This window comes from Garra rufa, chromosome 13, assembly GCF_049309525.1.
Source record: "Garra rufa chromosome 13, GarRuf1.0, whole genome shotgun sequence".
NCBI lineage: Eukaryota > Metazoa > Chordata > Actinopteri > Cypriniformes > Cyprinidae > Garra > Garra rufa.
This window is the reverse complement of record NC_133373.1, coordinates 11,247,578-11,273,347: the sequence shown is the minus strand read 5'-3', so window position 1 is coordinate 11,273,347 and position 25,770 is coordinate 11,247,578. Positions and strand designations below refer to the sequence as shown.

The 25,770-nt window shown below is 37.0% G+C and overlaps 1 protein-coding gene across 1 annotated transcript in view; it reads left to right on the top strand.

The window, feature by feature from the left end:
• suco (SUN domain containing ossification factor) overlaps positions 1 to 25,770 on the top strand; it is an 85,514-nt gene that overhangs the window by 41,689 nt on the left and 18,055 nt on the right. The window contains exons 2-11 of the mRNA XM_073816688.1: positions 8,156 to 8,267; positions 11,140 to 11,265; positions 13,094 to 13,485; positions 14,007 to 14,117; positions 14,474 to 14,642; positions 17,250 to 17,355; positions 21,994 to 22,121; positions 22,311 to 22,378; positions 24,604 to 24,711; positions 25,006 to 25,111. Coding sequence (XP_073672789.1) covers positions 8,156 to 8,267; positions 11,140 to 11,265; positions 13,094 to 13,485; positions 14,007 to 14,117; positions 14,474 to 14,642; positions 17,250 to 17,355; positions 21,994 to 22,121; positions 22,311 to 22,378; positions 24,604 to 24,711; positions 25,006 to 25,111 — 1,426 coding nt within the window. The remainder of the gene's footprint in view (positions 1 to 8,155; positions 8,268 to 11,139; positions 11,266 to 13,093; positions 13,486 to 14,006; positions 14,118 to 14,473; positions 14,643 to 17,249; positions 17,356 to 21,993; positions 22,122 to 22,310; positions 22,379 to 24,603; positions 24,712 to 25,005; positions 25,112 to 25,770) is intronic.

The window sequence follows — 25,770 nt, the reverse complement described above, 5'->3', positions numbered from 1 at the left end:
GATCTGTTCTCATCATCATCCAGAAGAACTGTGACAGCGTCTCCAAGATGCTCCAAGAGACCTAACTGCAAAGCTACAGTACTGTTAAAAGTTTTAAGCACTTGTCTAAAAATGTCATAAAATGATGCTGTCACAAATAATGTCATAAATAAATGTTCTTTATCAATTAACCTTGATTAACTAAATTAAATCAACATTTGGTTTGACCATCCTTTTACGTTTAAAGCAGCTTTTGCCCTACACTAGGTGCACTTGCACATAGTTTTTCAGGTAGCTTTGCAGGTAGGTCTCTTGAAGCATCTTGGAGACGTTGTCACAGTTCTTCTGGATTCTGTCTCAGTTTGTTCTGTTTCTTCATGTCATTCCAGACAGACTGGATAATGATGAGATCAGATCTCTGTGTGGAGGATTGGCTGTTGTGCAAACAAAAACCTCACTGGATTAATTAAAGGCAAAATGAATGTAAACTGATATTTCTTACTGACACACTACAGCAAAAGATAACAAACACTGACTTAAAATCATTTTTTAGCTGGTGAAAATACTACTGTTATAATAATTTTGGCCACCACTGTGTTCATATATATATACACCCTTATTAGAGCAGAAAACGTAAAACAAAACTTACAGTTTGTACGTCAATGAATGGCCTCCGGGATTCCGTGGTTGTGTGTCTGAAGACCTTTTATCCAGAGTGGGCAGGACTTTGAAAGCACTTTCCCCTTTAGCATCTAAACCATAGGAATAATATGCAAACTGTGAAACATATTTTATAATCAAAACAACAAACTGAAACACTTTCATATGAAGATTTCTTCATTCCTTTAAATAATGCAAATTAATTCCCACCCTCATTCAACTACTGCAGGTTAATATGCTCATGCAGAATAAGGCATCAGTATGTGCTTCATAAGTACTAATTAACAGCCAATATACAAGCTAATAAGCAACTAGTTAAGTGTTACTGTACCATTGTATTTACCAGTTTATGTGTGTCAAATACAGTTGCATATTGTTTTTACAGATTGACATATTATAAGAAAAAGCTTACCTTAATTCATGTCACCCAGGAATGTCCCTTGCTGAGCACTGGCAAGAATTAGGTCTGCAACTGTAGCCCAGTCTTCAAAAAGTCTGCCTCTGGATATAGCTTCCTAAAGTCTTGTGAAATCTGATCAAATCTGGAAAACAAATGTGGTTCAATAAGTTTAAGGTTTATACTGGTCTCCTAGTTTGTAATGCAACACAAGCATTCACTAAAATAGAGGAAGAGGAAGAGTAAGGGGCCGTTCACATGCCGCGCCTAAAAACGCGTGAAAACGCAAGACGCGTAGCTTTCTCATTCTTTCCAAAACGCAGCTTGCTGTCCCATGGCGTCTGCCGTTGCTAAGCAACCATGTCCCGCGCCTGGGAAAAAACGAGCTTCCAACAAATAACGAACTTCAGTGCGCAAAAAACGCGACATGTGAACGGCCACATACACCACGAGAGATTAAGTCTAACTTTACATACTGTAGCTAAGACAACATTACATTTAAGTAATAAACAATAGTACATACCAGTCATATTGTGGTTTAACGTTATTAAAGTAAGGGACATAGCGTTTTAGCTAATGCAGATACCTCAAGGAAAAAAGCGCGAAAATGCTCAACATAAAACATATGGACCTATCGTTGGATTCGGCACGTCGCAGACATTTACTTGAAAAAATATGCCCTTAAAAGATCAATTTTTGTATGAAATTATCTAATTTGGACAAAACATTACAAAGCCATACAGTATGCAGACAGTAAAGGAACTTACCCCCGTATTTCTGACCTACTCTTTCCATAAGGCGTTAAAATAAAGGCCATATGTATAACTGTAATTTATACAAATAACACTACACACACACACACACACACACACACACACACACACACACTTTATACAACAATAAAGCGATTGTTGAGGCAAAAAAAGTACATCGCTAGGCTGCTTAAGTTACAACGTTCGTCATTCACGGAATAAAATGCCAACCCCGCACAGCGACATATCAAATATTGCATTAAACAGTGAAATCAGTGTGCTCTAAAACACAACTTATTAAAAATAAAGGTAAATAATTATATAATCATATTATTAATTTACCATATAATCATGCTTGCTGCGAGGTGCGTGACCGCCTGGCGACGAGACGAGTGAAGAATCCAGAATGTTCGATGAAGTGAAAAAAATAAACAAACCGGTTGGGTCAAAATAACCCAACCCAGGAGTTCATAGTGAAAGAACCCCTTATAGTCCATTTGACCCAGCATGATCAACCCAACTGTGTGTTTACAGTGCCTCAAACAACCCAGAATTTTGACCCAGCACAATTAACCCAGCAATGTGTTTACAAAAATAACCCAGCACTTTTTAGAGTGTAGTACAAAAAACTAGATATTTTAAGCACTTGCTTGAAAATGTACACAATGTATCAGGCGTACTTGCAGTTTGTGGTTCGGAGATGCTTGTAGTCCAAATAAAAAAGATTAGAAGCCAAAGAAGATAAAAGCCAAGATTAGAGAAGCAGTCTTCGGTAAAATAACGAACACACAACAAAAGCTTTGAATTGTACTGCTGTGGTATCGTGGAAAAAAAATGAACTTTTAACCACTGATTTTCACATCATCTTTCAGCAATGAACTTTTTTGATTAACAACTTTGCAGACTGTTTACATTTAAGGATAGCTACGTTACAAACTGCAAAAAAGATATTTTTCGAAAAACCTCAAGACCTGCTCTTTAACATTTGAATGTATGTCGCATTGTGCAATCAAAAATCATGATATTGCACACCCCTACTTTGGGCTTGTATGTGAAACATTGGCTAGTGCAAAAAACAGCAGCTGATGACATCTGATGTTTCTGCTACTGTCATCTACAGGTGGGCATTTACTTTTAGTTCTTGCTGTGGGGGATTTCTCTGGAGTACTGCATTCTGATTGGTAAATTTTTGTATAATGACCACTAATCTGTCTTATGAGTTGCCTGGGACAACTATATCACTCTGCACTCTCCTGCTTCTCACATAATTACATTTCAACTCAAATCAATACTTAATGAATCATTTATTTAATTACTGACCTTGTAACAAACATGATAATGTATAGTTAGCTGGCCATTAACACAAATGAGTCTCTGGTTTATTATACAGACACAACCATTATTGCACATCCAGGGGATACTTGACTGCTGCTCTAAAGAAAATGCATGGGAAATGGGCTATACAAATAAACTTGGGCTCACGTACTGCTCTCATTCAGCACAAAGCCAAACGTGCACACTTTGCATATGTTTTGCGTGCTTGAACTTAACTGCGTTATATAAGTCACATTGAAATATAAGTTGCAGCATGTTTCAGAGGACATGTTGTGAAACTTATTCACCAAGAAATTACATAAATGATAATTATCAGTATGTTTGACTGCTGTTTACCTACACTTTAAAATTGATAATTCCAATGTAAATGTGGGTGTTTTCTCTCTGTCTGCCCTAGGCAGCTATCTAGTTTGCCTATATGAATGTGACGTCCTTGACATTATTGTTTTGAGTCATTTGACCCATAGACAAATATACATTGTTGCTCAATACCTCACTACTGACACCTATATGGATGCTATATATCTTTGTGGGGTTGTGTATGTTCAAGGTTTGACTCATTAATCATTAGCTCAGACTCGTATGCATCAGTTGCAACGTATAGAATTCTTTTCATCTGTCACTTACAAGCATCTTTGTACAATAGGTCATTTATGGCTCTCTTTCCTTTTTGTAAACTGTTTCATTGTGTTTTAAAGTGGGTGTGTCTTTACCTGCCCATACATGCTTTCCTGAAGTAAACACCTAATTACGAGGCCTGATAATAAGGAGAAGAGTCCCATCAGAGGAATCAGTTGACGGTGGTTAATGTCCGACGTTGATTGAGGGTTTGACCATACAGGCTGAGGTGCTGACAGTGTACTAACACGAGCCTGCATGTGTACAGGTTCTCTTGACTCCTAAATCTAGTCAAGGTGACGCTCTCAGGTTACTCTGTTACCATCTGAAATGAGAGTGAGACAGAGAGTGCATATGATGGCAAGCACCAGCTGTTGTTCATTCTCCAGCAAGTCATCTGACAGCTTTCTTTGGAGGGCAAATGCATAGTACAAGATTTTTGTCATGATTTTACCTCCCACGTAGATCTGCCCTGGTTAAATTACACTGGTAGGATTAGGAGGAGATGATTTTACAGTATGTGATTGATTGATCAGTGTCAGTCAATATTCATTTTAGATACTGCTGTCAGTGCAGTTTGCATTCATCTCCAAACATGGCATGTTTTTGGTGCTGAATAAGCCATTCGTCCATTTGCTAAATGCAAAAGCTAAACACAGAACAAAAATGCTATGTAAGGCCCTGTAAAATTGTATATAAATTTTTAATCAAATTGTGGTTTCTATTTTTTTCCACCCTTTATTTTTAAAGGTTTAATTAAATTTCAGTAAGGGTTTAAATAAACCAAAATCATGTCTAATCAATTGAATTTATACAACTTTATCAATGTAATATTTTTATTACAATTTTAATGATAATAGGGCCCTGTGCAATCTCACCCAAATTACTTTTTTCCCCCCACCCAGCTCCTGTATTATTATTTTTCTGGTTTCTGTGTTTTATGATTTAATAGAAATGTATTATCAAACTATGGCAATCAAAAAATTCATAAAACGTCAATAATTTAAAAAAATGTAATTAAACAAAATAAAACTATTCCAACTAAACACTGTTTTAATTTTTTGTCAGATAAAGTGCTGCACAAGAGGTTTACTGTATATATTAAAAAATGAAAATATTTAGCTTGTTTTATACTCCTATATTTTTTTTAAATTGTATTGCTGTTGTTATTACGCTGAAAATAGATTTTACTATGCAATAGTAATATATTTCTGTCAATTTCTGGTTTCTATTTTTTTTCTTTATTTTTGGATAGTTTAAGTATATTTTAAAGTTTGTGTGAACAAAAATCATATCTAATCAACTGAATTTATACAACTTTAGCAATGTAGTAATTTAGTACAATTTTAGCAATAATAGGGCTCTGTGCAATCGTTTTTTTCCCCCCCAAAAAATATTTTATCCAATTCTTGTATTAATATTTTTCTGGTTTCTGTGTTTTATGACTTAATACAAATGTATCTTCAAACTGTAGCAATCAAACAAATTCATAAAACATCAATAATTTAAAAATATAATCAAACAAAATAAAACAAATTCAAGTAAACACTGCTGATTTATTTTTTGTCACATAAAGTGCTGCACAACAGAGGTTTACTGTATAAATGAAAACATTGTAGAGAATTTTGGTTAGCTCAAAGAATTTAAGATGATCAATATATGTGTGTATATGCATGAGACTGTTTCTCTCATCACATATACACTGCAAACTCCACCAGGTCTTACGACCAATGAATAGGATGAAATGAGTTATTTAAAACATACATTTCAGTCAGGGAAAGTAGTTTAACTCACAGGAAATCGTGTATAATAATCGTCATTAAATATACGCAATTTCCAGTTTCTGATCAGTAACAGTAATAACGATATCGACTGGTTTCTTTGTCCAGCAAATTATTCAGTGATATCCATTACTCTGACGTTGGCCCGTCGTCACGGCAACGCATTTTACTAACCAGAACGGAGTTAAAACCATTGAACAGAATAGGGCTTAAGGTAGCAATATGAGATCGAAACAGTTTAAGTGACTTTGTAATGTAAGCATTCAGCACAGAGAATCATTATATGTGAATATATGGTTGTTTATTAAACTATTCTACTTACAAACGATCGCACATAGACAAACGTACATAAAACACAAATAGACAGAGAACGCATGAGAGAGAGAGAGTAAGAGAGAGAGAGAGAGAGAGAGTAAGAGAGAGAGAGACAGAAAGTGAGTTTGCAAAGGGACAGGAATGAAACGGTTCTGAACAACCTGAAATCGTTTCTTTTATAAAACGCCTTAAACGCAGCTATCTACGTTTGTAGAAAGGACGGATACTTGCAAGCTTGTTGTCGTTGTGCATTGGTTCCGTATGTGTTCAGTTCAGAAAGTCCTTTCCAGTTCCTTGAGAGTATTGCAGGCCTCATCGTCTCCCCCCCCCCCCCCCATGGATCTGGGGGGGGGTGCGGGTGACGTGTCTTTGTGTCCCGAAGGCAAGAGCAAGAGAGAGAGATGAGGGAAGGTTTATAAACCTGTAGGTCGTTCACGCCCACAGTTGGACCTTGTCCAATCCGGTTGATCTGAGTTTTGGAGGGAAGATTGAAAGTCTTTGTCTCTCAAAATGTTGTTTCGCATGTGGAAGCTGATTGGTTGTTTGGCCACAAAACTTTCAAAAGTTCAATAATACATATAAAGCAAGGAGTTATTAGGATGCCACAAACATTAACATTTAGGGAATAATAAATGCTGCTCATCAGGGGCGTCGCTGCGTCGTTCTGGGCCCTGTGCACTGACTCAGCTAAGGGGCCCCCGCTGTACTACGTTCCGGGGGGGGGGGTTGATCCTCGGGGGCCCTCCCCACACTTGGGGCCCTGGTAATTTAGTCCCCCTTTTCCCCCAACTACGACGCCCCTGCTGCTCATAGACACCAAACATGATCTATGAATCTTCTCGGTTGACTGAGTGATTCTAAACGTGAGTCTTAGCATGCACAATAATTCACCTATTGCGGATTAATGTTTGAGGCCGACATACATAACAGAAACAACAATATAAGAAAAGGTAACACATTGATACGTGTACATTTCTATATAACTGTATGTGGGACTGCATGTCTGAATAAGGAAAGTCTATCTTGATGGTGGGGGGATGAGCTGGATAGTGAACAAAGGACTGGCTCATAGCACATAGGTGTTAATCATGGGGGAGAAGTCATTTAAGGAATATAACTAGTTATTTCATGTCTGATTGGCTCCAGGCACTACAACATGAAAAAATCTTTTAATTGTTTTATATTGCTGTAATATTTTTTTTTAATTGTACTACGGTTATTATTACTCCAAGAATATTTTTTACTATGCAATACTAATGTTTTTCTGGTATTTTCTTGAAGTTAAACTAAACTTTTATTTTCGTGGTTTGTTCAATTGCCAAATTCTGACTTTTCAAAAAAGGTTACAGTACATTTTGTTTTCTGCATCACAGAAATCAAATGCCTTTAGTTGTATATGCTTTTTAAAATTGTGTTTGTGAAACTGTGTAATGATTAACTGGCCGTTTCATTCATACAGTTAATTTCTCAACCTAGTGAAGAGTGAGGTAATAGTTAGCCAAACACAAATGTGTTCATTGGAGTAGAACTAAACTTGAATTGAATTCTTGAGTGATGTCCCTCACATGTCTGAGTCTTAGCAGTTAGCACATGCTCTGACACATTAAGCCTTAGTGCTCATGTAGACCATGCATGCAAGTTTGAATCTTTTCATTTTCTGTTCCCTCTTCTCTGCACAGTTTTTTTATGGCCTATTTATTATGTCATTCATTAAAAAAAAATATATATATAAAATTAATCTGCAATCCTGACATTTCTTTAAAAAGCATTCATTTAATTTGCACCAATCAAATCCCCACTGAACCCATTGAATAGTCTGAAAAACTGTTTTTGCACATTGCTAATCCAAACATAAGTTCCTCACCTCTTTTAACCTGACTAAAATCTTAACAGGTATGAATCCTTTCCAATCAGACACTATTTCTCAACTGAGCTTGTACAGCATTAGACTGTTAGTTTGTAAACCCATGAGAATGATTGGAACATGCCATTTTGTTTAGGTGAAAGCATTTCCACAAGAGCTCTGATGTAATTGGCTTTAGTCAGCATAACTTTCACCATGCTGGAGGATTTACTGTAAACAGAATAAACAGGAAAAGACATAATCTTGCATATCAGTCTTGCACATCTCTCATTTTCTATAATGGAGCGTGTATGTGGGTGCAGTGTCATCACAAGCTCTTACCACTTTAGAACACTGTTAAGACAGTTTTTATATCACATGGTAGAGATGCACTTCTCTTATATTTGTTACATGTACCTCATATACAAGTCATTTCCATGTTTGGGAATCTTACGTTTGTCTCTGTGTGTTGCAGGCACTCTTGTCATCATGTTTATTGTTCAGAAGAGATCTCCTCTGGCTCCTCAGGACTCCCTGCACAGGATGACAGCAGTTACACAACGCAGGAACCAGGGGCTGACGACAAGGTAACAACTAAATGCCTCAATGACTTGCTAGCAGTTGCACATATCTCCTATTAGGTCAATGAGCTTGTGTCCTTTTGCACCATTGGGGTGTAACTCTGTATTGTGAAATGGGAATCATATACATTTGACCTTTAGAAAAGAGAGTTTGTTTGGCTGTTGTGTAGGTCTGAATAGCCCCTAAAGTTGTGCAATAGCTCCTCATTCAGAGTGCAGACTGTTGTTGACATTGTCTTTCAACAGGCTAATCTATAAAGGTACTTACAGGCAGGGGCCCCAACAAAGACCCCCCTCCTCTTTCGTAACCTATAGATTTAAAGGAGTAGTTCACTTCCAGAGCAAAAAATTACAAATTATGTACTCACCCCATTTTCATCCAAGATGTTCATGTCTTTCTTTCTTCCTTCAGTTTTAAATAAATTGTTTTTTAAGGAAAACATTTTAGGAATTATTCCCATATAGTGGACTTCTATGGTGCCCGCAAGTTTAAATTTCCAAAATGCAGTTTCAATGCAGCTTCAAAGGGCTCTAAACGATCCCGGACGAGGAATAAGGGGATTGCGCATTGTGGCTGCTCACAAGTCAGGAAAGGGCTATAAGACCATATCTAAATGTTTTGAAGTTCCAGTGGCTAATACAAGATGTTCTGCACTGTAAAAAAAATCTCAGAGGACGTGGTCTAAAGCCAAGAGTGACACCTGTGCTGGCCAGGAGGATGGTGAGAGAGGTAAAAAAGAATCCAAGGATCACCACCAAGGTCATCCTGATGAATCTGGGCTCTGCTGGTGGCAACATCTCAACGCAGACAGTCCAACGGACACTGCACACCCATGGGTTCCACGGACGCAGACCAAGAAGGACACCACTTCTCCAGATAAGGCACACAAAAGCCTTGGCTTTTGCAAATGCTCATCTGGACAAAGAAGACGACTTCTGGTCTTCTGTTTTATGGACATAAAATGAATTTGTAAAACATGGTGGTGGAAACCTAATGTTTTGGGGGTGTTTTTTAGCCGGTGGACCAGGGAACCTAATCACGGTAAACGGCACCATGAAAAGGGAACAATACATCAAAATTCTCAACAACAACATCAGGCAGTCTGCAGAGAAACTTGTCCTTGGGCACCAGTAGACATTTCAGCACGACAACGACCCAAAACACACAGCAAAAGTGGTGAAGAAATGGTTGGCAGACAAAAACATTAGCGTTTTGCAGTGGCCCAGCCAGAGTCCTGACTTAAATCCAATTGAGAATCTGTGGAGGGAGCTAAAGATCAGGGTGATGGCAAGGAGACCCTCCAACCTGAAAGAGTTGGAGCTCATCGCTAAAGATGAATGGGCAAAAATACCAGTGGACACATGCAAAAAGCTGGACAGCAATTATAGGAAGCGTTTGATTGCTGCAATAGCCAATAAAGGCTTTTCTATTGATTATTGAAAAGGGTATGAATAATTTTGGACATGCCACTTTTTGTTCAAATGTAAATAAAAGATGAGTAATAATTTTTTCCACAATGATGCCTTTTGTACATCGTCTTATCTTCTGGGAGATGTCTGTGTCATTTCTAATCAAAACAAAAAAAATGCTGGTTGACTAAAATTAACTTCAAGTCAGAATTTGCCAGGGGTATGAATAATTTCGGGCTTGACTGTATATACTTTTAAACTGTAAATGCTCGTCTTGCCTAGCTCTGCCATGTGTATCCGTACTCTGTGTATTCCAGTTCAAGACAGTTAGGGTATGTTGAAAAACTCCAATCTCATTTTCTCCTCCACCTTCCCTTCAAAAATGTCCTACATTGCTGTTTTACCTTTTTTGTAAAGGGCGTTTGACCTCCTTTGCACATTTGTAAACACTGGGTCGGTTCTTCTGCAGCGATGTAGGGCAATTTTGAAGTTGGAGGAGAAAATGAGATGGGAGTTTTTTGACATACCCTAACTGTTTGACATACCCCCGAATACACAGTGTATGCAGAGCTAGACAAGATGAGCATTTAAGGTTTAAAAAGTGTGTGTGTGTGTGTGTGTGTGTGTATATATATATATATATATATATATATATATATATATATATTTATTTATTTATTTATTTATTTATTTATTTATTTATTTATTTATTTATTTATTTATTTAGAAAATGGCCGATCGTTTAGCTAGATAATAATTATAGAGCCCTTTGGAGCTGCATTAAAAAGTCCACTATATGGAGATAATTCCTGAAATGTTTTCCTCAAAAAACTATTTCTTTATGACCGAAGAAAGAAAGACATAAACATCTTGGATGACAACGGCCTGAGTACATTATCTGTTCTGGAAGTGAACTACTCCTTTAAGGCTGTATAGGGGTGTGTAATTTCTAATCAGTGATTGATTAATCTCAGTTTAGCATGTGCTATCTTTAAAGTAACAAAAGCAATCGATGTTCAGCTAAAGCATGAATCTGTAAACGTACCCTTTTTGCACTTAAGCACTTTTTCTTTTACTCCCCTCTGGCAGTTACAAAAGTGTTTTCTCTTTGCTCCTGCCAAACTTGAACGATAGCTGTTTGCCCTTGAAAAACTTTTTTTTTTTCACCCTCATAGAAACAAAGCCAGTTCTGTGGACTTACCTGTTGTTGAAAGAAAAGTTGACTCACTTGTCAGTCATGTCACTTATTTAACCTTGTATAATTCCAAACCCCTCTGAGGAGTACAAACGGATTTTCAGCATAATTATCACGTTGCTCTCAATGCACCTGAGAAAGTGCATGTGACTAGAGGCTGTCAAGCTCCAGAAAGGACTAAACAAATAGCATCAAATTGTTTGAGTGAGAAACTGACCTTTTGCTCTTTATGTTTTGCTCATAAGTAATATTTTTTTTTTTTTTTTTTTTAAGGTTGAAGAGGAAAGGGCGACACACACTCAGTCATCGTACGACGTGGGTCTGGAGACAGAGAAAGCTGCGCTAAAGGACACATCATTGGACTCACAAGATGCCCCGCAAGAAGAGAAGCACAAACAGGTGCCAGTGTAATCCACCCATCATATCTGTTTTCTTCTGTTACATATCTCAACCTTGGATGTGACCCACACATTTGACTCAAGGAATAGGACACACAACATGTTATATTTGTTTCAGCTGAGTTGGTTTTTGCTTTAAACCTTTTGTATAAAAGCAATAAACCTTTGTTTTATTTATGAACAGCATTATAAAGTATAGAGCATTAGAGGTGCCCACTTACTTTAGGTTCCAGAAGTAATTTTCCATAGAAAGTTTGCAATATCCATGTATAGACAAATATTGAAGTAGATTGAGAGCTTAGGGAGACTGACTCATTCGCAGTGCTTCATGGGAGTAGGTGGGTACTAAAGAGCTACCGTAAATCCTCTAATATTGGCCTGTATTCCATTAGCGGCCGGGTCTCCAACATTGGCCGGTCTCGCTGTCAGCTGAGGTAAATAATGGCCGGTCTGTAATAGCGGCCGGGGCTATTATTAGAAACAACGTATGTCTGCGCAGCAGTGTATGTGAGCGGAGCGCGGAGTGGGAGAGCTGTAATTTTGAATGGAGGGAGGAGCGGATTTTTGAAAAGTCGGAGCATCGTGGTTTTCACTCGCTCCAAGAGCGCTCCGCCACCTCTCCATCATGAGTACAATTCATGCCAACGGTCCGCAATATAACTGCATATTAAGCAAGAATTCATATGTTAAACATGTTTAGATAGCTTGATAGAGATGGATCACTCAAATCATAAAGAATGTAAAGGCTATGATGACGGCAATGGATGAGCGGTAAGTTATAGTTCACAAGGCATTAGTTTGTTCCTAGATAATGAATATTTTCAGGTGAAAGCATGATTTAAACAGGTACAACACATATTCACATGCAATCGCTCTGTCAATAATGCATTAAAACAAATCTAATGGTATCTGATTTCGAATAAACAGACATCTGTAAGAAATGCAGGGATTCATAGGTAAAATAACTGACGAAAATGTATTTTTATTTTCATTACAAACTTTGCACGGCATAAAGCAGTTATACTCTTTTAATGCTGACAATGTTATTAGCTTTGTATGTGGTAGGAATAAAGTTTGCACACTAGTGTTCCAAACTCTCCTGTTATTTTATTTTAGTATTTTTTATTTTAATATGTGTTATGAACAGGACCTTTGTATTTCAAACATTTTTTTTTTTTGACGCGGAGCGGTGTTTCTGATATCAGTGAGCGAGGAGTGGAGCGGGAAATTATGAACCCAGAGCGTGAGTAAAATAAAGGCCCGGGCCTGTATTAGGGGATTTACGGTATTTTGGTGCTGTTTGCTTAAAACAATTCTCTGATTTAGGGAGATTTTTTTGCAAATCATGGTAAAATGTAATATTTCACCATAACCTCTGTCAATAATTACTCACCTTCATGTCGTTTAAAACCCGTAAGACCTTCGTTCATCTTCAGAACTCATCTTCATAATTTGTTTTCCGAAGATAAACAAAGGTCTTACGGGTTTGGAACAACATGAGAGTAAGTAATTAATGGCAGAATTTTCATTTTTGGAAAAACTATCTCTTCAAACATGATTATTTAAAAAAATAAGTTGAAAAAATATGGGCTGATGGCATCAGCAAAAGCATATTGTCGATTAACAACCTTGTAGCTTACAGTGGGTCTTTCTTTAACTGTTTTTAAGTTAAAAATCAACTGTCTTATGGAGAAAATAAATATAATTTACTGCCAAAATCAGACTCTGTTGCTGCGATCTTCCAGCTCATGTCATCAACCAAATCAAAGTCAAGATGTTTTTTAATAACAAACCTCTTAATCTCTTTATCTCTGTTTCTGTCATTGTAGACTGTGAATTTGGAAGAAGTGTTGGAGGAGCCGCAGATTCATCTCGAGTCTGCTCTCCCTGAGCTAGAACAACAACAACAACAGCAACAGCAACAGCAGCAGGAGCAGCAACTAGAACCCCAGAGCACCCAACAATCAGACCAACAATATTCAGCTCAACCACCAACACTTACACAGCCCCAAACAGCATTACCACTCTCCCAGACCCAGCCAGACCCTGAAACTCCACAGGCCACTGCCACAGAGGACCAGGCTACCCACGCCTCCGCTGCTTTAACCCCTTCACAGACTGACTCGCACACAGAAGATCCCTCTGCACCTCCTGCTGAACTCCAGAAGAGCCCAGAGTCAGCCTCACCTACCTCAGTCACCTCCTCCGAGAGCCCCTCCAGGTGAGTACAAGCACAGACACACATTTGAATTTGATAGTTTGTTTTATCATTCATTTCATCTTTTGTTTCATTTGTTCATTTGATTTTCTTTTCTTATTGAGTTATATCTACATCCAAACTTTTGAACTGAATCAGTCAAGCATACAGTCATCACTTCATGGACTTGGTCCCACCTTCTTCAGACGGTTTTATTCAACTGTGTCAGTGGATCTCTCCTTCTTTACTAGTCCACAATGACTTGTTTTTACCGGACTTGGAGCATGAATCTTTACGTTTCAAGAAGGACCAAAAAAGACACCATCGCTTTGCGATAGGCTAGATAGGCCTTATGTCATGAACTAGTACTTATAGGAACCTTCTACAGAACCCTGAACAAATGTTCAGTCCATACCTGGAGCCAGATTTCTTTCTCTTTTTTTTTATCCTTTCTATCCCCCTCCATCTCTCCTTTAGTATTCCTCTCCCATTCCTCTCTGTTTTTCCTTTCTTTTGGTAAACGCCATATGATTTCTTTCCTTCAGTGGACTAGACGTCCCGCGTCCTGATGCCCCTGTAGAGAACTCTAGTGCCAGTCAGTGTGAGGTGGGCTCTGTGCCCCCCTTCAGCCAGTCCCTTGGCACCACACTCACCAGGTGAGTACCGACCGAGCAACAGGTAAACGGCAGGTTACATGGTAACATTTCGGTAACTCCAGTATTCGCGTTACATCAGGTGACTTGGTAACCGATGGTTAACCAAGTAACGGAGCTGCTTCAGACACATCAAGCCACGACTTCTGGCCTTGCTCTCTTTTTTGTTTCTCATTTCATCATTTCATTTTTGGCATTTTGGTTTAATATTTAATTTTCTTTCCCAAAGCCATGATGCACCATTTAAATGCTTGTTTTGCTCGTCACTTATGGTACTTTATTTTAGTTTTTTAATATGCAATCTACTAAGGTCTCTCTTTTCCCACCCTCTCTCTCCTCTGTTTTCTTACTTTTAATAGTGTTCTGGAGGAACATGCAGAACAGCAAGCAGAGAACCAGTCTGCCACATTGGGAGTACAGAGTACAGAGACCAGTGCTGACCCGACTGCCACTCTGCTCCCGAGTGAGCTGGACCTCACAGAGCTGGGGCAGACAGCCAGTATCCCTCCACCTACAAAAACCCAGCAGGTACACACACTCTATTTGTCAGACTAATCTAACATGGATAATTAATTCCAAAAGTGAGAGATAAAGCAAATACCCACAAGAGGCTTTGTGTTACTTAAACCCCATTAAACATGATAAAATCGCTTTAATACATATGACTAATAGCATAATGCTTTTAGAAAACGGAGGCAGTAAAATTATTATAATAGACAAAATGTTCAATAAAAAGTGAAATGTTTTCATTTATTGCTGTTTGTTTGTTGTCACTGTATAATAGAATTTCTGTTGCAGGAGCATATACAACACTGTAGGCGCTAAAAAGTAAATAAATCACTTTTCACTTTTCAAATGGACAAATACATAGATGAATATATAATATACAATCTTAATATATTAGAAAGGTTTTGAGTCGATAAGATTCACCCAACAATGAACATTCTGTCATTAATTACTCACCCTCATGTCGTTCCAAATCTTTAGAACACAAATTAAGATATTTTTGATGAAATCTAAGAGCTTTCTGACTGTGCATAGACAGCAATGCAACTGGACATTCAAGGCCCAGAAAGGTAGTAAGAACATCAATAAAATACTCCATGTGACATTAGTGGTTCAACCGTAATGTTATGAAAATATGAGAACATGCATCGGAGGCTGACATGGAAGAGAAGAAATTGTTAAATAAAGTTGTTAGGGGTTCAAGCGCGTTGCGCTGAAAGCTTATTGTAATTGTTAATGGTCACGAAGAATGATCACAGATCAGTGATCTCCATGTAAAATTGACCAAACCGTAAGTCCTAGAGATTTGAAACTTGGAGGGATGGTAGTACTCACACCGCCAACAACGTTACCAAGGCTCACTCCAATTGGCCTAACGGGGGTGCTTCAGTGCTCAAAAGTACGAAATCGCTCATAACTCCTAAACCGTCAGTTGCAGACTCAATTGTCTTATGTCTTTGGCGCACACTGGACAAAACCCCAAATTTTTGGGTGTTTTGGATTTTTTTGCAAAACCTACTTTTGTGAACTAGTCCTAGGTTTTTTGCCCAATCGGAACCAAACCAGTGCAGAGAGACTCTCTGGAGAGAGTTAGAGAAGTCTAACTTTCGACTGCCAAAACGTTTAAATGGTGCAGGGCCACTTTTAGTCAAATGCCTATAACTCCTGAACGGAGTGAGATATCTTTACCAAGCTCCAAACACCTGAGAGCTCAATCTGTGGTCACAGGACAAAAATCGCGGAGCTTGGTGACTATAAGAGGGAAAAAATCTAAAAATGACTATACCTACACAACAATATGTCCTGTCAACATGAAAATCGTTGTGCATGGTCTTGGTCCAAAGTGCCACAAGTGTCTATAAGGAAATTTGCGTATCTCAAAAAATAAACTCAGTGGGCCTGTTTGACATGGACTATTTTAATGATGTCCTTACTACATGTCATGGTGGCCTTGAACATGTCAGTTGCCTTGCTGTCTATGCAGGGTCAGAAAGCTCTTGGATTTGGTCAAACATCAATCTTATTTTGTGTTTTGAAGATGAAAAACACAAAACGGTCTTACGAGTTTGGGTGAGTAATTAATGACAGAGTTTTCATTTTTGGGTGAACTATCGCTTTAAGTTCACCAAGCCTGCACAGTAATATAACAGTAATTTGATCAACTGAGTAGTCAGTTTAATGCATCTTTGCTAAAAAAAAAAAATGCTTTTCAAAAAAACAAAACGGGAATTGTAAGTAATTGTTTGTCACTTCATAATGCCATCACAGATCATCCGTTCAGAGTTGTCTTTTTTTTATAATGACATAATTGAGTAGGTTTCAGGTATGGAGCTCAAAACCATATCAAGCTATGATACCTATTTCTAGTTTTGTTTTTCCTTAGCTTTCACCACCTAAAAGAGCATGATGACAATACTCGCTACATGTTTCACCCCATAGTGTTCCTTTCCTACCTTTTCCCTCCTATTATGTAGAGAGTGAAAGGGTTTGTATTCGATTACCGCTGAGCCTGTTCACACCCTGCTGTGAAAGATCTGCAGAGCTAAAACATCCCCTCCTCTCTCGTAAAGCTGCTCTGACACATACACCCTAAATGGAGAAGATGAAATTGGAAGAGAAAGCATAAGAGTGGAGGAAAGGAAGAAGAGAGGGTTACATCAGCATGTTTGTTTTCCACAGGACAGCCTTGTAAATGTTTAATCAACCAAATGCTCACTCAGCGCTGCTGTTTAAGCACTGATGGACAGAGAGAAAGGGATCAGGGAGACAAGAAAAAGGGAAAGTGATGGGGAGACAGAATGAAGACCACCCATTTGCATATAATATATAAACCAAAGGTGTATAATTATCATGTAGATTTTATATGTAGTGTGTCTGTATATGCATTATAATGTAAATATATGTTTTTGAAAGAAGGCTCTCTTATGTTAAAAGGGTAGTTTACGCAAAAATAAAAATTTAGTGAATATTACTTTTTTATCTTCGGACCTTGAGCGTGCAAGGACCAGAAGAAAGCTCTTGGATTTCATCAAAAATATCTTCATTTGTCTTCAGAAAATGAAGATTAGTTTATATTAGGTTCACAGTAATATAAATCTCATGCTTTTTTTTTTTTTTTTTTTTTTTAAGGTGATGGACCATGAGGGAGCGACAGACCCTCCCGTTCCCAGTAAAGAGGACATCCCCACTTTTGATGAGTGGAAGAAAAAAGTGATGGAAGTAGAGGAGAAGAAAAGTAAGAGATTGCATTGGGTCACGTGTACGCGTGTTCATCAGTGAATCATCGCATGCCAGGCTGCCCCCACGCTGCTTCTGCATTAGTACACACTCACACGAACTTCCTTTAGGACAAACTTCTGCTTGATTTCACAGAGCTGTCTCTTTCTTTTTATATCTCTTGAATTTCTGCTTCTTCTTGCTCCTGCAATAATAGTTTTTGATGCTTGCTTACGTCAGTTCGGTAGCGAGCACAGTGAGCGTTGCGTAACCCAGTTTGTATGCGTGTAGGCTGCTGTAATGGACTGCTTCAGTACACTGCAACAAAAGTAACTAAACTCTAAGCTCATGCTCTAGGGCAGCTGAACAATTTAATTCTTGCTTTAGAGCATCAGGGTTTTTCCACAGCTGTGTGTGTTCGCATTCAAATTGCAAAGTCAACTAATTAACAGCTATTAACAGTATGTTAATGGACCCTTATCATCATTAATTAGCAGTGCAGTACACACAAGAAAACTAGAGAGCTCTCAAAGAGAACAAACATACAATTTGGTCATGTTCATTTGCTATCTCTACTCCACAAAAAAAGTGCTCATTATTTGATAAAAGATAGACAAATCTGTATGTTAGACTTTAGAAATCTCCACAGAAATATAAAGTTATAATAAAACAGGGAACTAGATGAAGTAAAATAAACCTTGTGTGAAAGTGCAGTTATTCTGATAAACTCATATTGTGCACTCCAAATTTTATGCAATATTAGTATTTGAACGTTTAAATGTTGCACTGTAAGACCATCTAAAATGAACTAGTGTATGTAAAAGTGGTTTCAAACCCTTAAAGGGGTCATTGGATGCAAAACTAACTTTTCCATGTTGTTTGAACATTAATGTGTGTTGGCAGTTTGTGTACACCAGTGTTTTTCAACCTTTTTTGAGCCAAGGTACATTTTTAATTGAAAAAAAATCACAAGGCACACCAACAATCGAAACTGTAAAAAAATGCAACTCTGTAGCCTATTAGGGCTGGACGATATGGCAAAAAAAAATTATCACGATAATTTTTTTCATATCAGTCGATATCGATAATTATCACGATAAATGTCAAATCTTTATATCTATCAATATTAAAGACAGATTTTTACTCCTGAATGAAAGAAAAACCAGATAGTTAATTATTATTTATGGTTTATTGTCAGAACAAGACACATACTTTCCAAACAATGATCAATTGAGTTAGAATACAGATTAGAATATTACTAGTAAAATCAACATCAATAGAATACAATATAATTAATATTAATAGAATATATACAATTCTTAAAAAAAGAACTGTAATATGATTTTTAAGTATATTTATCATTCAACAAAAATAAGAATAGACAAATCTTTTCAGCAGGCCAATCCCTTTGTGCAGCTGATTTAACACATTTTGTAAAATGTTTTAGCTGTCTGACAATATAAATAAAAAAATGGCTGAGGGCTCTATACTTACTTTTCTTGCTAGGAGCACTTGTGCTCCTAACTTAAAAAAAAAAAAAATAGGAGCACAGTCAAAATTTTAGGAGGACATTCTAACCAATAATCAAAACTCTGATAAAAAAAAAAAAAAAAGTGCCTTCCTATTATGAGGTGCTATTTGACTCCTCAAAGTGATTTACAAGGGAATTTTGTTTTTTACCTTTGTTTTTATCCTTTCATATGTTTAATGAGGCCCAGAGGTGAAATGAATGCAATCAAAATCATAAATTCATGTTGAGATTCATGTTTTTAATATAAAATTATGACTACAGAAATTTAAATAACTGAACAGATCTGCCAGCAGGTGGCGGCAAGACACTGATTTAATTACTGAATCATATCGTTCATTTGATTCGTTTGAACGGATGGTTCAATCGGGAATAAAGCAAGTGTGTCTGTCTTTATGAATGGGAAATTGAATCATTTCACTAGATTCGTTTAAAAACGCACGTTTCATTCATAAACGAAACACCACTGTGTTTGAATGGAGATGCGCGCAGTTGTGACTTGTTTCAGACTACTTTTGACGAGGAAATGGAGCAAAATCAGGCATAGTGTTGTAGTCAGTCAATGTAAGTCACTTAATAATAACTTCTTGTTTATTTAACTGCTGTATTAAATAGACCAATTAGGTGAAATTGAATAATATCCCACGGCACACCTGACGATCTCTCACGGCACACTAGTGTACCGCGGCACAGTGGTTGAAAAACACTGGTGTACACAACCAACCTACAATGATAAAAATCCACCCAGTGGTATTTTTTAATATTTAAAAGTAATATCCCCTTTTTAAAATCGGATCATTCTCAGCTTCTTGTCGTTGAGACGAAACACAGTTGATTGACATGAGCGCCTTACCTTAGACCCGCCCTCACCGAGCTGAAACAGTCCGAATACGATTACCATTGTGTCGACTCAGGTGCAGGGGAAGACTCTAATTGAGTGATTGAGGTGTTCTGTTGTTGGATGTAATAATGAACATAGCAGTCGTAATTTACTCCCGACATCTAAGCTGTTTAAGAGGCAGAGGACAATGTTACTTTAGTTTTTAAAAGGAAAGCATCAATCCCGATCTACATATGAGTCTATGTTTGTGTAAATCAATCGTGATGCAGCTTCACCCACAGCAGAAGTGAGTATAAGGGGGTTTTATTCATCTTTGCAAATGGAATTTCTTAATAATGTGCTTGTTGGCAAGTTTCACAGATAAACGCAGCTAAATGCAGCTAAACGCGGCTAAAGTAAACATTACAGCTCGTAATCCCTCAGCAGAGAGGGACGGGGCGAGCAGAGCTCATTTGCATTTAAAGGGCCCATGCGATAAAATGAGCTGATATTTTGCAGAGCTGATTTTGACATGGTAAAAGGGTGGTTTTTTACACTACTATTGAGAATTTTTAATAGTGGTGGGCATATATTAATTTTTTTAATCTAGATTAATCTCACTGTAATCTTGGAATTAATCTAGATTAATCAAGATTAAAATGGCTAATTTGAATTCTGCCGAAGGCATTCAGAATATGTGTGCTACCCAAATAATGACAAAAAAAAAAGTCTTTGAGAACGGGTTTCTCAAGCCAAGTGGCGCATTAGACCAGGGGCTCATCTCCTGTTTCCAAAATGCATCACTAACTGCTTGACAATTGCATTTACAACACTATTAACTATACAAACTTGTGTAACCAACTATTCCTACACTGCATGTACTTCTGCGTAAAAGGCTGCGCGACTTGCGCGTTGCAGTTAAATACACAGACGCGCACGGGCATGGATATCTGCGTGCATAGTCTTCGGTTAAACTGCGCTGCTTTTAGAAGCGTCAGTTTAGAAGCGTCAATTCAGTTGCACGTGCCCCAGTAAAAAGGGTCTAGCAAAGTCCCTGCCCTGAAGCAAACCCGGCGGCTTCATAGCTGCATCCATGTTAGCACGTCTCGTTTGATGTGGTAATTTCACAGTAGGCATACACACAGGTTCGAAGACTCGTTCTCGCCCCCTACAGTGCAATTCGGCTAGTTATACATCGGCGTTAAAATATCAAGGTGAAAGTCATCATAGCTTGCGTAGTATAGACCCAGCTCCCAACCCAACTTTGAGAATAGATTAACGGCGATATTTTTTTTTATCGCCCGATAAGAGTCTCACGTTAACGCAGCACGTTAACGGCCCACCACTAATTTTTAACCAAAGTATATTAGAGACTTTTCATTAAGACCCTAAAGAATCATATGAACTTGTGGAAAATGGGCTTCCGATGACCCCTTTAAAGAAATTGTGATGTCATGTCATGGCATCTAAAATACAAATACTAAAATACTACCTGTCAAAAGTTTTTGAACAGTAAGATTTTGATGTTTTTTAAAGCAGTCTCTTCTGCACAAAAAAAACATTATTATTATGTTGAAAACAGTTGAGTAGAATTTGGATTTAAACGAGGCCTAAGTGGCCTGCTTGAATCACAGTATCAAATAACTGAAATCTTGGCCTATCCACTATAGGGAAATAACGAGAAGAATAACAGTGTGCTGTAAACGGTAAAACTGTTTGCACTACAAACCAGTGCGTTCATAATTAAGATAATATGGTAAGACAAACCGATTTGCAATATCAAGCAACAAAATGAGCAAAGTTAAAAATAGCTGGACGTGGATGAGACCACATGCCAGACCCATAAAATTTACAAATGTCAGCGCCCACTCTTGTGGGAAAAATAAAGTGGATAATGTTCTCGAAAAACAAATTTGTTAAATCAAATTTAGAAAACTAAATTATCATCTCTGCTTTTGGCCAGTGAGCTCCACAGCTTCAAAAACATGTTTAGGTTGCTTTTTCATGTTGTTTGTGCAAGCTGTAATCAGCACAATGTTAATGAATAGCTTTTTTCTCTAAAGGTTGTCACGTAAGATCATGACAGCAGCTATTGGTAGTTAAAATCTAACAATTTTGTCATTCACACAGGTTATCTGTTATAGATATGAATGCATGCATACATTATGATAAGTCGTTCCTTTGTTTTCAGTTCTATAATTGCAAGGTAAACATGCCCACCTGCACTTTGCATACTAAGCCAACCTAATCCCCACGATGTAAAACCTTTGACAGATGATCTATATGTAACCTGTTTTGTTGCTTTTCAGGTCAGTCTCTGCACACTTCATCAAATGGCAGCCCTCATCCAGTCAAAAAGGTCCAAAAGAATTTCAAGAATAACTACGCCTCTGTCGAATGTGGGGCCAAAATCCTCTCGGCTAACAATGAGGCCAAGGTACGACGCCAGAGACTGCAAAGCAGCATATGGGGCAGATGGAAAGATGGATGAATTTTCTCCTGGGGCATAAATAGGACAATCGTTTAATTACTTGTTATTGTTCCTGCATCTGGAATGTTATTGATTAGTCTGAGATCAGCAATTTTCTGACGTATGTGTGATTGTCTATGTGTTTTGTGTTTTCAGAGCACATCTGCCATCCTGATGGAAAACATGGATCTGTACATGCTGAACCCCTGCAGTACCAAGATCTGGTGAGTCACTGCAGATAAAGAGAAAAAAGAGACTGCAGCAGCTGCTCAGAGACAATGAGAAAATGCATTTTACGCTGTCTATTTTCCTATTTTTAAATGATAGTTGACATAATTAATTCACTATTAATATGTTGAGATGCCCTGTGGTGTGAGATGCTGAACTCGTCTAATTTAAACCACATTTTGTTAATTGTTTTCTAATTATGGATGCATGATTAATTTTATTTTAATCGTGATCACGATTTATGCTTCTCTCAATTAAGAATAATTGTCTGTGATATTGGCCACTGGATATTTAACCTTTTTTTTCATTAGTAACACACATCCACAAGCTTTCATGCTTAGGGTTGCCAGATGTCAAAAATATGAATCCCTCTTTTCTTTTAATTGGATACATTATCCACCTTTTGTTTTATTTAATCTTCACAACCTGGCAGTCATGTTCATTTGCTGTTTCTACTCTGCAAAAGTGCTCATTATTTGATAAAAGACAGACAAATCTTTGTTAGACTTTAGCAATCTCCACAGAGATTTTTTGTTTATTCACAAGGACGTGATGTCATGTCATGGCATCTAAAATACATACTACCTGTCAAAAGTTTTTGAACAGTAAGATTTTAATGTTTTTTAAAGAAGTCTTTTCTGCTCACCAAGCCTGCATTTATTTGATCCAAAGTAGAGCAAAACAGAACGTATTTTAAATGTTTACTATTTAAAATATCAGTTTTCTATTTGAATATATTTTAAAATGCAATTTTTTCTTGTGATTTCGAAGCTACATTTTTAGCATTACTCCAGTCACATGATCCTTCTGAAACCAGAAGGACGTTTGTGCTGTTTGCACAACTAAATCTATGAGCAAACCTTTAAGTGATGAACTATGATAAATATGAAAAAATCAACTATGAACTATGAAAAATCCAAACACAAATCTCAATTATATTGTTTGCAGTTGTGGATGATGAATAAATGCACTTATGCAAGACTTTTAGTTGTTGTAATAGAAAAACATTAGCTTAATTTGGAATTATTTTATTTCTTTTAAAGAAGCTTAATAAAGTTTTACCAGTTCATAATGTAGAAAGTGTGATATATATGATGAATATAATAAAACAGGAAACCAGATGAAGTAAAATAAACCTTATGTGAAAGTGCAATGTCACAATTATAACTTATATTGTGCACTCCAAATTATATGTAATATTAGTACTTGAATGTTTATTTGTAGCACTGTAAGACCATCTAAAATGAACTATTGTAGGTAAAAGAAGTGGTTTCAAAACCTTAAAGAAATGATAACATGTCATGGCATCTAAAATACATACTACCTGTCAAAAGTATTTGAACAGTAAAATTTGAAGTCTTTTTAAGCCTCTTCAGCTCATCAAGCCTTCATTTATTTGATCCAAAGTACAGCAAATTTTAAAATATTTTTACTATTTAAAATAACTGTTTTCTATTTAAATATATAAAAAAATTTGCTGTACAAAAAAAACATTTATTATTATTACTATAATGTTGAAAACGGCTGAGTAGATTTTTTTCAGGTTTCTGAACAGCATTAATCTGAAATAGACATTTTTGGTAACATTATAAATGTCTTTTTGATCAATTTAAAGCATCTTTCCTAAATATGAGTATTAATTTCAATAATTCCTCCCCCCCCCCCCCCCCCCAAAAAAAAACAAAAAAACAACAGAACATTATACTGACTCCAAACTTTTGAATGCTATAGTGTATAATCTTACAGAAGCTTTTTATTTCAGATAATACTGATCTTTGGATCTTTTTATTCATGAAAGAATCCTGAAAAAAATGTACTCAACTGTTGTCAATTATAATGTCAATTATAATCTTTTTTTTTTTTTCATTTTATTTATTTATTTATATATTAAAATTAAAAGCAGTTATTTTAAATAGTAAATATATTTCACATTATTCTTGCTTTTGCTGTATTTGGGGTCAAATAAATGCAGGCCTGGTAAGCAAAAGAAACTTTTTTTTAAAACATTAAAAATCTTACTGTTCAAAAACTTTTGACAGGTAGTGTACATTGAAAAAAACATTGCATAAAATATAAAAAGTTGTCTTGCATTCATATAAATTAATTATATTATGTTTTTTCCTGTGCTCTTAGATTGCAAATAGTTTTTGTGTCAGCACATTATTTTATTATAAATTAATTGCGTTTCCCTTATGCCTTCTCTATTAATCTCCCAATACAGGTTTGTTATTGAGCTCTGTGAGCCAATCCAGGTGAAGCAGCTGGATATTGCAAATTTTGAGCTGTTCTCCTCTACACCAAAAGATTTCCTTGTGTCTATAAGTGACAGGTAACACCACTCACATAGACGCACATAGCATTCCCACTCCTAACCAGGCACAATGCAATATACTGACTGATCTCTTCAGTATAGATGTAAGTTTTTATCCTGACCAACAACAGCACATTTGTTCAAAATCCTGTCTCACATTAAACATTGAATATGTTGTGGCTAGTTTTCACATTTGGTGGAACAGATGTGCATGTTGGTAAAATTGTATTCTGACTTCATGCCTGGTTGGGAGACTGCTTTATATAAACACCAACTTAACTTTTTCTTTTAAAATCGTTTTTTCGAATTCAGGTATCCGACCAATAAGTGGATCAAGCTGGGCACCTTTCACGCTCGTGATGAACGCACAGTACAGAGCTTCCCTCTGGACGAGCAACTCTATGCCAAATATGTCAAGGTAAAAGAGCTGCCAGTTGCTACAGTTTGCGAAATTGAATTGTTCTTCCCAAAGATACTTGATAGTGAAATTTCCTTGAGAGTGGAAATTCTAGAAGGGCGTTTCATTATTGTTTGTTGCAAGGCTGTGCACAGTGCAGTGTGACGTTCTGTCATAGTGCACTGCTAAGAACAGCTAGTTTTGTGATAGTGGATAGCGTGCCTGCTTTGAGTTATTTCTTTCCAAACACTTATTTGAAAGAACAATAAATGTAATTTTAAGTGAATCCCATTAATAGTACCAAAGTATGAAAAACAAGAGCATGACGTCACTGATCTGTGCTGTGACATTAGCGTAACATTTGAAACATGAACATCTTGAAAAGGATCACACAGATGTTTGTTCTCTCCCCTAAGATCTAAATAATATGAAAGTGCATTAACAAAGTGTGTTTTGTAAGGTGGCTGAATAAAAGGCAGAGAAAAGGGGCAACAGTTAAGACATACGAGGGAAGCTGTGCCCTTCCCTCAGGCCTGAGAGTCTCATAACTGTATTGTTCAGTTCAAACCTATGTGTAATATGCAATGCTGAATACACCCACTTTCATAAACTTTTATAGATTTGGCGGTTGGGGTTTCTATATATGTGAGTGTATTAAGAGTTAAGTGCTTGGGTAGAAA